At 38.8% G+C, this 16,349-nt stretch overlaps 1 protein-coding gene across 1 annotated transcript in view; it reads left to right on the forward strand.

Annotated features, from left to right (window-relative positions):
• The window catches only part of LOC130917272 (FRAS1-related extracellular matrix protein 2-like), a 231,029-nt gene that overhangs the window by 103,649 nt on the left and 111,031 nt on the right, over positions 1-16,349 (forward strand). The window contains exon 4 of the mRNA XM_057838514.1: positions 10,360-10,590. Coding sequence (XP_057694497.1) covers positions 10,360-10,590 — 231 coding nt within the window. The remainder of the gene's footprint in view (positions 1-10,359; positions 10,591-16,349) is intronic.

Raw genomic sequence — 16,349 nt, forward strand, 5'->3', positions numbered from 1 at the left:
GCTACAAAGTATTAACGCAAGGGGGCCGAATAATATTGCACGCCCCACTTTTCAGTTTTTTATTTGTTAAAAAAGTTTAAATGATCCAATAAATTTTGTTCCACTTCACGATTGTGTCCCACTTGTTGTTGATTCTTGACAAAAAATTAAAATTTTATATCTTTATGTTTGAAGCCTGAAATGTGGCGAAAGGTTGCAAGGTTCAAGGGGGCCGAATACTTTTGCAAGGCACTGTAGGGCTGCAGCGGGCGCAGGATTTCATTCCAATAAAACAAGACAACACCTATGCACCAATCTGGACTTTTACAAGTGTAATCAGTTGATTGCAGTCAGGTGCTGCTTGTTCTAGCAGAAACTTCATTGGTTAAACTGTCGGTACTCGATCGGTTGAAACAAAAACCAGGCCCCACAGCGGTTAAGCAGAAAACAAAAGGATATATTCATGATTAAAAATATATATCATATCAATTTAACTAACTAAACTTTAAAGTAAAACCATTCATTTTATTAATATTTTGTTATATTTCTTGTGAATTAATATTGCTGCTGCTGCGTGTGCATACGTTGTTTTACAGCTAAAATATTTTTCCTTAGGAGAGTGATAGTAGGACTAGCATACTGTAACTTGACACGATTGCAAACGCACTAGCTGGCACTAACCCTTTAATTGTCATTTATTTCATTTAAAATGTAGCTACCTGGTGGATAACAATTGCCAGTATACCGAGCAAGTGACCCTCTTCGTCCCTTTTTACTTGCCCTGCGCTTGTCTGGGGAACTTCCACCAGCTAATCATTACACCCTCCCTCTTCTTTTCTCTCTCCCTGCACCGGCTGCACGTCAGAGCGGCTCCCGCTCCCCCTCTCACCATCGCCGGGGGCTGGGCTGTTGACTTGTTACCCGACGTGGCCGTTGCAGCCAGACTGCTGCTTGCGAAAATATTTGTCAACTTATGACATTTTAATGCTTCGCTCTCCAGTTTCTTTAATTTTTTTCTCCCTAACCTTCTCCGCGCCACCCTTTTCTTTTTTTATCACCACCATCCATATTGCGCGTTGACGCTCGTCGCTAGTTTGCTTCCACAAAAGAACCAATGAAGGCTACTTTGTGCTTTCTTCGTTCAGACTGGCGATGAACAGCCAGGCGCATTGCGAACTGTAGATAATCAGAGGCTAGGGGGGATAAAAACAGTGATGTATAATGAATGGCGGCCGCCGGCTGTCCAGGGCACTGGCTGTTCTGTGATCCTCCAGAACCCACAGATTACCAGTCCGCCCCTGGTACTAGTACAGTATTTGTAGTACTAGTACGAATGCTTGTAGTGCAAGTACATGCAAGTAAAGGTACTTGTAGTACACATACCTTTATTACTAGTATAAATATGTGTAGTACAAGTACATGTACTTGTAGTACTAGTACTAATACACGTGCTTGTAGTGCAAGTACACGCAGGTAAAGGTACTTGTAGTACTAGTACACATACATACCTTTATTGCTAGTACAAATACTTGCAGTACAAGTACACATACCAGTAGTACTAGTACATGTACTTGTAGTATGAATACACATACTTGTAGTACTAGTACATGTAAGTGTATTTGTAGTACTTGTACATGTACTACATGTACACGTACTTGTAGAACTAGTACACGCAAGTACAAGTACTTGTAGAACTAGTACGCGCAAGTACACGTATTTGTAAAACTAGTATACGCAAGTGAATGAATGGATGAAATTTTTATTGTCATTTTCATCATCATCGGTATCATTGACAGTTACAGAATGTGGGATAGTTTGACCAAGAAAGAGAATCATTGACAGTCATAGAATATGGAATATTTTGCCCGAAAAGACGATGACAGACAAAGGAAGACGGGAAAAAGCATATGCTTATCAATACCCGTCCCCCAGCAGCCCGGGACGCACAGTCTAGCATGTTAGAGTTGCATAGTCCATTTTTTTACTCATATATCTTCCCAAAAGTCATTGATTGCCATGGCATTACGCAATATTGTCAATTTGAGTAGGTTCATTGGATAGGTGTAGGGAGGGATGGCTGGGGGTGTCATGGAGGCCCACGTCTGCTGTATCCGCTCCCGAAGATTAGTCATCATCCGCCCTTGCCCGGTTCCCGCTAGCGAGCCTTTCATGATCCCAGATCTCCGTGATGATTTTCGTGCACGTACTTATAGAACTAATACACACAAGTACACGTACTTGTAGTAGTAGTACACACAGGTACACGTACTTGTAGAACTAGTACACGCAAGTACACGTACTTGTAGAACTAGTACACGCAAGTACACATACTTGTAGAAGTAGTATAAGCAAGTACACATACTTGTAGTACTAGTACACACAAGTACGTGTAATAGTACTACATGTACATATGTACTTGTAGTACAAGTACATGCAAGTAAAGGTACTTGTAGTACTAGCACACATTCCTTTATTACTAGTACACATACTTGTAGTACAAGTACACGTACCTTTTGTACAAGTACATGTACCTGTAGTACTAGTACACACAAGTACAAATACTTGTAGTGGAGGTGTTCTTTTCGTACAAGTACTGTATATTGAATACAAAATAGATCAGTAAAAATAAACAATTCATCAGTATTTTTTTTCCAAAATGTGCACTTTTTTTTTATTTTTTATTTTTTTTAATTAATTCAGTGCTTTGTATTACAGAGGACTGGAAATAAAGATGGAAATTCATGTCACACACATAACAAGGTGGCTTTTCCTTTCTTTCTTCATAGCCTTGTAGCAAACAATATGAACTCAAAATTGAAGTTCTTCTTTTGCACATGTCCCAAAATTCCCAGCTGAGCATAATTATCTACTGTGGTTATAAAAACTTGGTATATCGAGGTCTTAAATCACACATACACAAAAGAAAGTATTGAAGCTTTTCTACCACCTGCAAAGGGCCAACAACTTTTCCTTTCCTGATGGTCTAACGCCATATGAGCCCTTTGTGGTCAGTGACGCTCATCAGATCAATGAAGAGCGAGCAAGAACAAGTGAGCGCAATAAACCTGCCCGCCGCTGATGGAACGATGGCAAATGTTGAAACCGGATAAGTCAGAACAATTTTGTCCTTACAAGCCCCTCAACGGCCATACAACCTTTTATGCCGTACATAGCTCACTAGATTGAGCGCAGCCTTACGTTCCCCCGGAGCGCGATCGGCAGTCAAGAAAATAACACGTATTTTTCAAACGAAAGGTCAAACCATTGCGCTTTTTTAGAATGAACTCGCTTGCTTAAACACGCTTGGCTTCGACGTAATTGTCCAAATCGTTTCGAACGGGTAATTATCGCTTCACAACGAAGCGTTATCTTTACGTTCCATTAGAGTGCAGCGAGAGACGCCGCCGCTGCCGAGCGGGTAGCGTGCTCGACTTTTCGGATGAATCCGTTCTCCTTGCCGAGTTAACCCCACCTCCTAACCCCGAGGGGGGTGCTTTAGATGGACCATCTTATCTCTGTCGGGCTGTGCGGGAGCCTCTTTCCCTCCTGTCTCTACTTACATATCAAAGTCCTCGCTTTCATTTCAAAGAGCAGGTGAATAAATCAGTTATAGTCCCTCAAAAAAAAGACAAACGCATGCATTTTTCCGGGTGCGGCATGAGCATCTTTCGTCTACAAGTGGAATTACTTAGCGTTTATACTCTTGTGGACGATTTATTGAGGGCTGGCGGTGAGTTTTTGTGTTTCAGTGACATTGACGACCCTCCCAGTTAAAATGAATTGGACTTTTGTGAACGTCAATGGCAGCCAGTGGATTCAGATTTTTAACACTGAATGTATGTGCTTGAAACATCTGATACTCCTAGTTGTACTGAGAGGGAGAGACAGCGAGAACCAAAAGTGGTATTTGCCATGTGGTAATACATTTTTTGCTGTGTGGCTTTTTTTTTTTGCCATGTGGAAAAAATGTTTTGCCATGTGGCAAAAGTTTTTGTCACCTGGCAATTTTTTTGCCAGGTGGCAAAATTATTTGCCAAATGGGATTTGTTTTTTTTTGCCATGTGAGAAAAGGTTTTTGCCATGTGGCATTTTTTTTTGCCATGTGGCATTTTCTTTAACCCCCCAAAAATGCCACATGGCAAAAATAAATGCCACATGGCAAAAAAAATTGCCACATGGCAAAAAAATTTGCACAATGGCAAAAAAAATGCCACATGCCCAAAAAATTATGCCACATGGCAAAAACCACTTTTAGTTTTCGGCCCTGCTGAGAGGGGCCGATTTGGCCCATCACTGGAAACTTTTGATACTACATGTGAGACTTTGAGTTCAAGTAGTTTTTTATTTCTACATACTTATATGTTTTGTATTTGAATGTGAGACTTTGTGTTCAAGTATATATATCAATTTTTTTATTTCTACATATATGTTTAGTATATAAATGTATAGACGAATGTGAGTGTACACATACTTGGACTACAAGGAGACACAAGTATGTGTACTTGTACTACAAGTGAACACAAGTACGTATACTTGTAGACTCGTACACGTGTACTGCTACTACAATTACACGCAAGTAAGTATACTTGTAAACCCAAGTACATTCAAATACATGTACTAGTAGTAAAAGTACACATACTAATAGGACAAGTACATGCGGATATGCGTACTAGTAGTACAAGTACATGCAAGTACACATACTAGTTGCAAGTACCCGTACTAGTAGTACAAGTACAAGCAAGTATGCATACTACTAGTACAAGAAGTAATAGTACACGCAAGTACGCGTACTACTAGTACAAGTACATGCAAATACACATACTAGTAGTACAACTACACGCAAGTAAACATATTACTTGCAAGTAGGCGTACAATTACAAGCAAGTATGCATACTAGTATGCGTACTAGTACTACTAGTACTACTCATAGTACAAGGACACGCAAGTACACGCACTTGTAGTAAAAGTACACGCAAGTACGCGTACTAGTGGTACAAGTACGCATGCTAGTAGTACAAGTACACGCAAATATGTGTGCTTGTAGTAAAAGTACTCGCAAATATGCGTACTAGTAGTACAAGTATATGCAAATACGTGTACTAGTAGTGCAAGTGCACACAAGTATGCATACTAGTTGTGAAAGTACACACAAGTACACGTACTAGTCAAGCAAGTACACGCACGTATGCGTACTGGGTGTACAAGTACACACAGTACGCATACTAGTAGAATGGTAAATGGTGTTATGAACAAGTATACGCAAGTATACTTGTAGTATAAGTACACGTAGACCCAAGTACATTCAATTACACATACTAGTAGTACAAGTACGTTACTCGTAGTACAACTAAACGCAAGTACATGTACATGCAAGTACACATCCTAGTTGCTAGTACGCGTGATAGTAGTAAAAGTACAAGCAAATATGTGTAGTAATAGCACTAGTATGCGTACTAGTACTACTAGTACACGCAAGTATGCGTACTAGTAGTACAAGTGCACGCAAGTATGCGTACTAGTAGTACAAGTGCACGCAAGTACGCGTACTAGTAGAACAAGTACGCGTACTAGTAGAACAAGTACAAGCAAGTACGCGTACTAGTAGAGCAAGTACGCATACTCGTAGAACAAGTGCACGCAAGTACGCGTACTAGTAGAACAAGTGCACGCAAGTACGCGTATTCGTAGAACAAGTGCACGCAAGTACGCATACTCGTAGAACAAGTGCACGCAAGTACGCGTACTAGTCGTACAAGTGCACGCAAGTACGCGTACTAGTCGTACAAGTGCACGCAAGTACGCGTACTAGTAGTATAAGTACACACAAGTATGTGTACTAGTAGAACAAGTACACACAAGTACGCGTACTAGTAGAACAAGTACACACAAGTACGCGTACTAGTAGAACAAGTACACACAAGTACGCGTACTAGTAGAACAAGTATGCGTACTAGTCGTAAAAGTGCACGCAAGTACGCGTACTTGTAGTACAAGTGCAAGAAAGTACGTGTACATGTCCATACAAGTACACATACTTGTACTTATACTACAATTATGCATACTTGCGCATTTATACGTAGATCCAAGTATTCATGTACACTTACTAGCCGAACATTTACACATTCTAGTAGTAGCAGTGCACACAAGTACGCACATGAGTAGTACAAGTACATGCAAATACGCATACTAGTAGTACAGCAAGTACATGCAAGTACATGCAAGTATGAGTAGTAGTAGTAGTACAAGCACACGTACTAGTACTACATATACCAGTACTACAAGTACACATACTAGTTGTACAAGTACATGCAAGTACACATAGTAGTACTACAAAATGTGTATTAGTCGTACAAGTACATGTAAGTACACATACTGTTAGTACAAGTACATGCAAGCACGCGTACTTGTCGGTACTAATGCATGCAAGTACGCAATGTGGAGTACAAGTACACAAAAGTATGCATACATGTAGTACAAGTTACCAAAGTATGGTACAATTGAAAAAAACCATTGTTGTAGTATAAGTGAAAGTGCTTGTAGTTACAAGTGCACGAAATATATGCACATACAGTGGGCTATACGTTTTCACTAGAAACTAGATATATTCTCTGTTAGACTTTGATTTATTTTGCAGTGCAGAATAAAAATAGATCTCAAGAACCCGCAGCCCCAAGAAATCAAGTTAGAAGTTCGCCAATGAAACTGCAGCTTCAGTTGTCAAGAGTTTTTCGTGCTTTTGTCACCACCAAGATAACTACCCCGTAATGGGCCGCCATGTTTACCGCCCGAGGCCCGCTACGCGTTTTGCGCTCAGTTCGGAGAGACAATGAAGTCGCAGTGTGACATTTTACTGGCCGCCGGCGTCACGGCGACAGTCAAACGGCTTGCGTGCTGAAGGTCAAACACGAGCTCCAGACTGAGGCGCTTGCTAATTGGCTTCAGCTCCACCACAACATCTGAGACTACATGCAGCTCGGGACTGGAGATGGGCAGATATCGCGCAAACCTTTGACCGGCGGCGCCGGTGGGACTTCGACGGGTTTTATTGATGGCTTTATTGATGTTTAGTTCAGCCGGAGAGAAGCTAGTGCCATTTTTAGATGACGAGGGTTTTAAGAGGAACAAGTTCTGACTGAAAATTAGTCAACAGCCACAATGGTGTGAATGCTGTTGATGCTAAACCCTAATCTCCCTAACCCTACCCCCTAACCCCAAACCCTAACCCTTTATATGGCACTTGTTTTAAAGGAGCAATATATAAGACTGGTGGCCAAATATGAAACTGCACCAGGACCAAAATATTGAAGCGCGCATCCCCTTCATTGTCCTTTTGGCTATCAAATAAGCGCTTCGCAATGGAGAATCAAGCTAATCAAACGAGTACCAGCGTAGCATTTCAATTAAAAACTCGGAAATGCAATTTTATGGGAAAATGTGTGGGTAGCTTTGCTGTGCTAGTTGTCGTATAAGTACACGCAAGTACAAGCACACACAAGTACACGTGCTTGTAGTACTAGTACATGTACTTGTAGTTCAAGTCCACGTAATTGTAGTGCTAGTTATCGCAAATATATGCAGTTGTGGTACTACTAGTTCACACACTTGTAGTACAAGTACATGCAAACAGTACAATGTAACTATTACATATGTACATATCCTTGTATTACAAGTAAACATACTTGTAGCACTGGTACTCACAAGTACACAAACTTTTAGTACTAGTGCACGCAAGTACACGTAGCTGTACTACAAGTACAAGTAGTTTTAGTACTAGTACACACATACGTACATATAGTACAAGTACATGTAAATAGTAACATGTAACTTTATTACTTGTATACACTATGTCCTTGTACTACAAGTACACATACTTGTAGAACTAGTACACGCAAGTACACATACTTGTAGAACTAGTACACGCAAGTACACGTACTTGTGGAACTAGTACACACAAGTACACATGCTTGTAGCACTGGTCCACACAAGTACATGTACTTTTAGTACTAGTATACGCAACTACACATACTTGTAGTTCTTGGAGCACTGGTACACGTAAGTGCACATACTTTTAATACTATTGCACGCGAGCACACGTAGTTGTGGTACAAATACACGTAAGTACTTGTACTTTTAGTACTAGTGCACGCAAGTACATGTGCTTTAAGCTGAAGTACACCCAAGTACATGTACACATGCTTCTAGTGCTAGTACACATACCCTTATTTCTAGTACATGTACTTGTAGTACTAATGCATGTAATTGTATTACTAGTACACGCAACTGCACATGCTTGCAATACAAGTCTATGTGCTTGTAGTACTAGTAAACACAACTTAACGTGCTTGTAGTACAAGTACATACCAGTACAAGTGCACATACCTTTATTACTAGTACATGTACATGTACTACAAGTGCCCATACTTGTAGTTCTAGTACATATACTACAAGCACGTGCACGTACTTTTAGTCCTAGTACACGCAAGTGTACGTGCTTGTAGTACAAGTTCACGTGTTTGTAGTAATAGTCCACATGCTTGCAGTACAGGTCCATGTGCTTGTAGTACTATACTAGTACAAGCAACTTCCGTGCTTGTAGTACAGGTACATGCACATACGTTTATTACTGGTACATGTACTACAAGTGCACGTACTTGTAGTACTAGTACACACTAGTGCACGTACTTGTCCACATGCCAGTCCATGTCCTTGTGGTACTAGTACTTCAGCTTGTAGTACTAGTAAACACAAGTACATGTGCTTGTAGTACAAGTATATGCAAGCACAAGTGCACATAACTTTATTACTAGTACATGAACCAGTAGTACAAGTGCACGTAATTTTAGTACTAGTTCAAGTGCTTGTACAGGTCCACGTGCTTGTAGTACTAGTACACACAAGTACACATGTTTGTAGTACAGGTACATGCAAGTACAAGTGCACATATCTTTATTACTAGTACATGTGCTTGTAGTACAAGTGCATGTAATTGTAGTACTAGTACACGCAGTGCTGGTGCACGTGGTTGAAGTACTAGTACACACAGGTACATGCAAGCACAAGTGCACATACTTGTAGTACTAATACATGCAAGTATATGTGCTTGTAGTACAGGTACATGCAAGTAAAAATGCACATACCTTTAATACTAGTACAAGTGCACGTAATTGTAGTACTAGTACACGCAAGCGCACATACTTGTAGTACTAGTTCACGTGCTTGTAGTACTAGTACACGCAAGTACACGTCCTTGTAATACAGGTACATGCAAGTACGATTGCACATACCTTTCATTCTCGTACATGTACGTGTAGTACAAGTGCACCTAATTGTAGTACTAGTACACGCAAGTGCACGTAATTGTAGTACTAGTTTACGATCTTGTAGTACTAGTACACAGAAGTGCACATACTTGTAGTACTGGTCCACGTGCTTGTACTACAAGTGCATGTCCTTGTAGTACTAATACACACAAGTGCATGTAATTGTAGTACAAGTACGTGCAAGTGCACGTAATTGTATTACTAGTACACGCAAGCACACATACGTGTAGTACTAGTTCACGTGCTTGTAGTACTAATACACGCAAGTACACGTGCTTGTAGTACAGGTACATGCAAGTAAAAATGCACATACCTTTATTACTAGTACATGTACTTGTAGTACAAGTGCACGTAATTGTAGTACTAGTACACGCAAGTGCACGTAATTGTAGTACTAGTCCACGTGCTTGTACTACAAGTGCACGTCCTTGTAGTACAGGTACAGTACATGCAAGTACAATTGCACATACCTTTATTTCACGTACATGTACTTGTAGTACAAGTGCATGTAATTGTAGTAGTAGTACACGAAAGTGCACGTAATTTTAGTACTAGTTTACGATCTTGTAGTACTAGTACACACAAGTACACATGTTTGTAGTACAGGTACATCCAAGTACAAGTGCACATACCTTTATTTCTCGTACATATACTTGTAGTGCAAGTACACTTAATTGTAGTACTTGTATACGCAAGTATACAATAGTAATTGTAATACAAGTACACGCAAGTGGCTTGTAGTACTAGTCCACGTCCTTGTAGTACAAGTCCATGTCCTCACACTGCAAGTACGCATGCTTGTAGTACTAGTACATGCAAGTAGAAGTACACATACCATTATTACTAGTACACATCCTGTATTTCAAGTATACGCACTTGTAGTACTGGAATGTGGAACATAAAAACACAAACACTATTAAGTGCATTGTCTTACATAGGACTATCAAGATGAAAATTCATGTCACACACAAGAAATTGGCTTTTCCTTGACATTCCCATCTGCAAACGGCGTCCTGTTTCTCAGTAGACTAACAGCTTTCGTTTGGTGTTTGCGGCAAAGGCATCGGCACCGAGGACGGAACGGCGCTCAAGGACAAAGATTTCCGCGGCAAAGCTCAGAAGCAGGTTCAGTTCAACCCGGGTCAGACCGCCGCCACCTGGAAGGTCCGCATTCTGTCAGATAGCGAGTACGAGGTGTCCGAGACCTTCCGGATCGTTCTCTCCGAGCCCGTCATGGCCGTCCTGGAATCCCCGGAGACCGCCCACGTGGAGATTGTGGACCCCGGTGACGGTCAGTCGCTGCATTTGAACAAATTTCTCCTTCACGCTCATGTTTTTTAATCCTTCAAATACTTTCTATACTCTATTGCATGAGTATCATACTTGCTTTGGATCTTTTTTGTATGTATTGTTTGAAATATTTTCCTTTATTGCTTCTTCATTTTTTTAAATACTAACGTTAAATTAAAAAAAACTTTTTTTTTTTTTTTTTTAGTTTTTTAAATTCACATGCAAAAAGATACAGTGAACATTCCATCTTTATTTTTTACTTTAAAATTGTATTTATTTATTAGCATTTTAGGACATTTTCCTTTATTGTTTATTTATTTATGTATTCATTTTATTTTACTAACATTTAATTACCAAAATTTGGGGACAAATAGGATTTTTGTTTTTAATTAGTAAATAAATAAATAAATACAAAGGCAAATAAAGATTAAATATTTATTGGCAAAATGTGATAATTCAAATTAAGAATTTGATGTTCAAAATTATGTATTTGTTTATTTGTTTTTGTATAATTGACATTTATTGATGACTTTTTTTGTTTGTGTATTTTATGTATTATTATTTTTATTAATATTGACAATTTTTAATCATTTAAATACCAAAACACAGTAGATATATGTTTAATACTTATTATATTATTATCTTGATTTCTTTTTGAATATATTTTTATTTTCATTTTATTTATTTTCATTTAAAAAAGGGAAAAATGCATATTGTTTTTTATATTCTTAATTTGTTTATATTCTATATATTTTATAGTTAATATTATTATTATATTTTTTACATTATATATATTTTGAATTCACATGCAAAAAAAAAAATACTGTAAACATTCTATTTTTATTTATTTGCATTTTGGTCCGAAAAGTGAAATAAAACGGTAGATTAAAAAAAAAAATAATAATTTTTTTTTTAAATGGAAATAAAAATTATTTATTGGCAAAATGTGATCATTCAAATTAAGGATTTGAGGTTTACATTTTTTTTGGCTTATTTTTATTATTTGATTAGACATTTATTGATATTTTATTTATTATTTGTGTATTTTATGTATTTTATTTATATATGTATTATTAATATTATTGTTATTATTAATATTGACCATTTTTAATCACTTAAATACAAAAACACGGTTGATATTTTTTATTACTTTTATTGATTCATTTTTAAATGTTAATTTTAAAAAAGGAAAAAAAATGCGTTTTTTGAAAATATTGTTTTTAATAATCTATATTTTAAATTCACATGCAAAAAATACTGAAAACATTATATTTTTTGACTTTTTATTTAATTCATTTATTTGCATTTTTTGCAACGTAACCATATAAATGTTATTTTATTATTTTATTCGAAAAGGAAAACAAACATGCGGTTTCTTCCACTCTTCCATTGAGAACTACAGGAACTTTATTAAAGTTGAAAGAAATAAGGTCTGAGGACACGATTAACTTTAGCGGGATGGAAAAAAAAACGACACGGCTGGCCAGATCCGGCCCTCGGTTTGCCAATTTGACACCTGTGCGCTTTTGTATTCCAACAATACGTCGTCTATTCCCCTCCGGAAACATTCGTACACGAGCTCCTACTTGAGAATTCCCAAAATGAACCCTAATTAGAAGCAGGTACTGATGGCAACAGTGACTTTTTTCTGCCTCAACAATCCCACATGGGCGAAGTAAGAGGATTCCACTAAAAAAAGAATGTGAACATCTTTGCTCATGCGTTTGATTATTGTAGCTTTAAGTTTGCAGTGCAACGCGTCAAACTGAGAGCTCTTTCTGATATTTCCCACCGAGCTAAAATATTCATTAGCACATTTCTACATTCATTAACACGTCTCTGAATCTGATTTTTTTTGTTGTTGTTTTCATCAAGTGTTGCTTTTGGCAGCCCTGAGTCTTTTGAATGAAAATTCTTATTAGTCTTGGTCATAATTTAATCATTTCAAAAGATGTTTACAGTATGTTCCTCTAGTTTTAGTTGATGAATACGTCATTTTTTTTGTCCGTAAAATATATAGGTTTTCAACAAAGTCGAATGAACATTGATACAAGTGTACTTTTCGTATTGTCTACACGGACAATGCCAACTTGGTGAGAGTTTTCCAATGGCTTTATATGCACACGACTACTGTAAGCCGTAGTTAACGCCCACAAAACCAAAACAACACAACTTCAGCTACTCGTCCTGTCACTCTCCAGTTCGTCATGTGGTGTGTATACAGTAGATATAGATAGGTTAGATACGTAAGTAAGAAGGTAGGTAGGTAGAGGAAAATAGGTACAGGAAAGTAGGTACATGTATACTGTCGGGTTATGTAGGTAGGTCGATAGTGTGTAAGTAGATAGAAATATATTGTAGGTAGGTAAGTAAATAGGTAGGTAGTGTGTAGGTAGGAAGGTAGGTAGGTATGTACTGTGTAGGTAAGTACTGTAGAGGTAGGTAGGTACTGTAGATGGATAGGTACACTAGGTAGATAAACCGTATACTGTAAAGGTAGGTAGGTACTCTAGGTTGGTAGTGTGTAGGTAAGTAGGTACACTAGATAAATATATACTGTTTAAGTAGGTACAGTGCCTTGCAAAAGTATTCGGCCCCCTTGAATCTTGCAACCTTTCGCCACATTTCAGGCTTCAAACATAAAGATATGAAATTTAATTTTTTTGTCAAGAATCAACAACAAGTGGGACACAATCGTGAAGTGGAACAACATTTATTGGATAATTACAACTTTTTTAACAAATAAAAAACTGAAAAGTGGGGCGTGCAATATTATTCGGCCCCTTTACTTTCAGTGCAGCAAACTCACTCCAGAAGTTCAGCGAGGATCTCTGAATGATCCAATGTTGTCCTAAATGACCGATGATGATAAATAGAATCCACCTGTGTGTAATCAAGTTTCCGTATAAATGCACCTGCTTTGTGATAGTCTCAGGGTTCTGTTTAAAGTGCAGAGAGCATTATGAAAACCAAGGAACACACCAGGCAGGTCCGAGATACTGTTGTGGAGAAGTTTAAAGCCGGATTTGGATACAAAAAGATTTCCCAAGCTTTAAACATCTCAAGGAGCACTGTGCAAGCCATCATATTGAAATGGAAGGAGCATCAAACCACTGCAAATCTACCAAGACCCGGCCGTCCTTCCAAACTTTCTTCTCAAACAAGGAGAAAACTGATCAGAGATGCAGCCAAGAGGCCCATGATCACTCTGGATGAACTGCAGAGATTTACAGCTGAGGTGGGAGAGTCTGTCCATGGGACAACAATCAGTCGTACACTGCACAAATCTGGCCTTTATGGAAGAGTGGCAAGAAAAAAGCCATTTCTCAAAGATATCCATAAAAAGTCTCGTTTAAAGTTTGCCACAAGCCACCTGGGAGACACACCAAACATGTGGAATAAGGTGCTCTGGTCAGATGAAACCAAAATGGAACTTTTTGGCCACAATGCAAAACGATATGTTTGGCGTAAAAGCAACACAGCTCATCACCCTGAACACACCATCCCCACTGTCAAACATGGTGGTGGCAGCATCATGGTTTGGGCCTGCTTTTCTTGAGCAGGGACAGGGAAGATGGTTAAAATTGGCGGGAAGATGGATGCAGCCAAATACAGGAACACTCTGGAAGAAAACCTGTTGGTATCTGCACAAGACCTGAGACTGGGACGGAGATTTATCTTCCAACAGGACAATGATCCAAAACATAAAGCCAAATCTACAATGGAATGGTTCAAAAATAAACGTATCCAGGTGTTAGAATGGCCAAGTCAAAGTCCAGACCTGAATCCAATGGAGAATCTGTGGAAAGAGCTGAAGACTGCTGTTCACAAACACTCTCCATCCAACCTCACTGAGCTCGAGCTGTTTTGCAAGGAAGAATGGGCAAGAATGTCAGTCTCTCGATGTGCAAAACTGATAGAAACATACCCCAAGCGACTTGCAGCTGTAATTGGAGCAAAAGGTGGCGCTACAAAGTATTAAAGCAAGGGGGCCGAATAATATTGCACGCCCCACTTTTCAGTTTTTTATTTGTTAAAAAAGTTTAAATTATCCAATAAATTTTGTTCCACTTCACAATTGTGTCCCACTTGTTGTTGATTCTTGACAAAAAAATAAAATTTTAAAATCTTTATGTTTGAAGCCTGAAATGTGGCGAAAGGTTGCAAGGTTCAAGGGGGCCGAATACTTTTGCAAGGCACTGTAGGTAGGTAGGTAGGTAGGTAGGTAGGTAGGTAGGTAGGTAGGTAGGTAGGTAGGTAGGTAGGTAGGTAGGTAGGTACTGTGTAGATAGGTCGGTAGTGTGTAGGTAGGTAGGTAGGTAGATAGGTAGGTATGTACTGTGTAGGTAAGTACTGTAGAGGCAGGTAGGTAGGTAGGTAGGTAGATAGGTAGGTAGGTAGGTAGGTAGGTACTGTGTAGGTAAGTACTGTATAGATAGGTCGGTAGTGTGTAGGGAGGTAGGTAAGTCGGTAGGTAGGTAGGTACTGTGTAGGTAAGTACTGTAGAGGTAGGTAGGTAGTGTGTAGATAGATAGGTACACTACGTTGATATACTTTAAAGGTAGGTAGGTAGGTAGGTAGCTACTGTGTAGGTCGGTAGATACAGTAGGTACACTAGATATACAGTACTGTGCAAAAGTTTTAGGACACCTGCCTAAAACTTTTGCACAGTACTGTATATATTTTTTTTTATTTATTAAATTTATTAGGATAATGGAAGCTTCCACTTGGGGAAAATATATACATACAGTATATCCTGTATATACATAATATAATAAAAATATACTGTACTGTGTAGGTAGGAAGGTACCGTAGGTACTGAGTAGGTAGATAAATAGTTAGCTGCACAAGTTAGAGATACTGTTAAGCTAGGTTCTGTGTAGGTAGGTAGGTAGGTAGGTAGGTAGGTAGGTAGGCAGGCACTGTTTGGGTAGATAGGTAGTTAGCTACACTAGTTAGATATATACTGTGTAGGTAGGCATAAGTCAGATTTTACCGTATGTCCCATTATTATTTATTGTTTATTGTCATCATCATCGGTATCACTGACAGTTACAAGATAGCATTGTGATAAGAGTAACCTGAAGAAACCTGAAAAAAAGACAAGGGCTGACAGGAGAAGCCTGGGCTTATTAAATCCCGTCCCCATTAAACCATTATTGTCTTGTATGACGTAAACTAGTGATCATCTCATAATATTGCAGTCATCCAAGACATGTTTTTAGTTTGTCATCGTCATGTCATTGTCATGAAATATTTGCCTGAATGAAAACAACCCTGGTTTTCACGGTCTCTGTAGATCTTTCAAATGATTTTCCACCTGAATTAAAGACATAATTATACAGTAGAGTACTTTTAAACGAGACTTTAATCGTTGTCAATTGCACTACAGTAAAACATGATCATTCACCGCAAGCCTTTCCAGTGCAATTTGTGATCTTCATCTCGAAGTGGACTTTGACGGCAGAGCTACTTTAAAGCACTCAGCGGTTAAGTGTTTCAGGTCAAATACCGTATGCGCAGGTAGGACGACCTCACCACTTTCAATCACAGGATATACGCCGTTCCTGGAATGCGACGCCGTGGATAAATTACTTGAGAGCGAGCGGCAATTACACAGTAGAGTGAGTGTGGCTTCTCTAGGGAGGCTTTGCTCTGCAAAACCACTAAAGCCAAAGAAATAACAATGAGATTTTATGGAAAGTGTAGGATGGACACTCAGTAGAAAAGTTGTCAAAGGCTGCAACAACTCAAAGAGCA

This window comes from Corythoichthys intestinalis, chromosome 6 (assembly GCF_030265065.1).
Source record: "Corythoichthys intestinalis isolate RoL2023-P3 chromosome 6, ASM3026506v1, whole genome shotgun sequence".
NCBI classification, from domain to species: Eukaryota; Metazoa; Chordata; class Actinopteri; order Syngnathiformes; family Syngnathidae; genus Corythoichthys; species Corythoichthys intestinalis.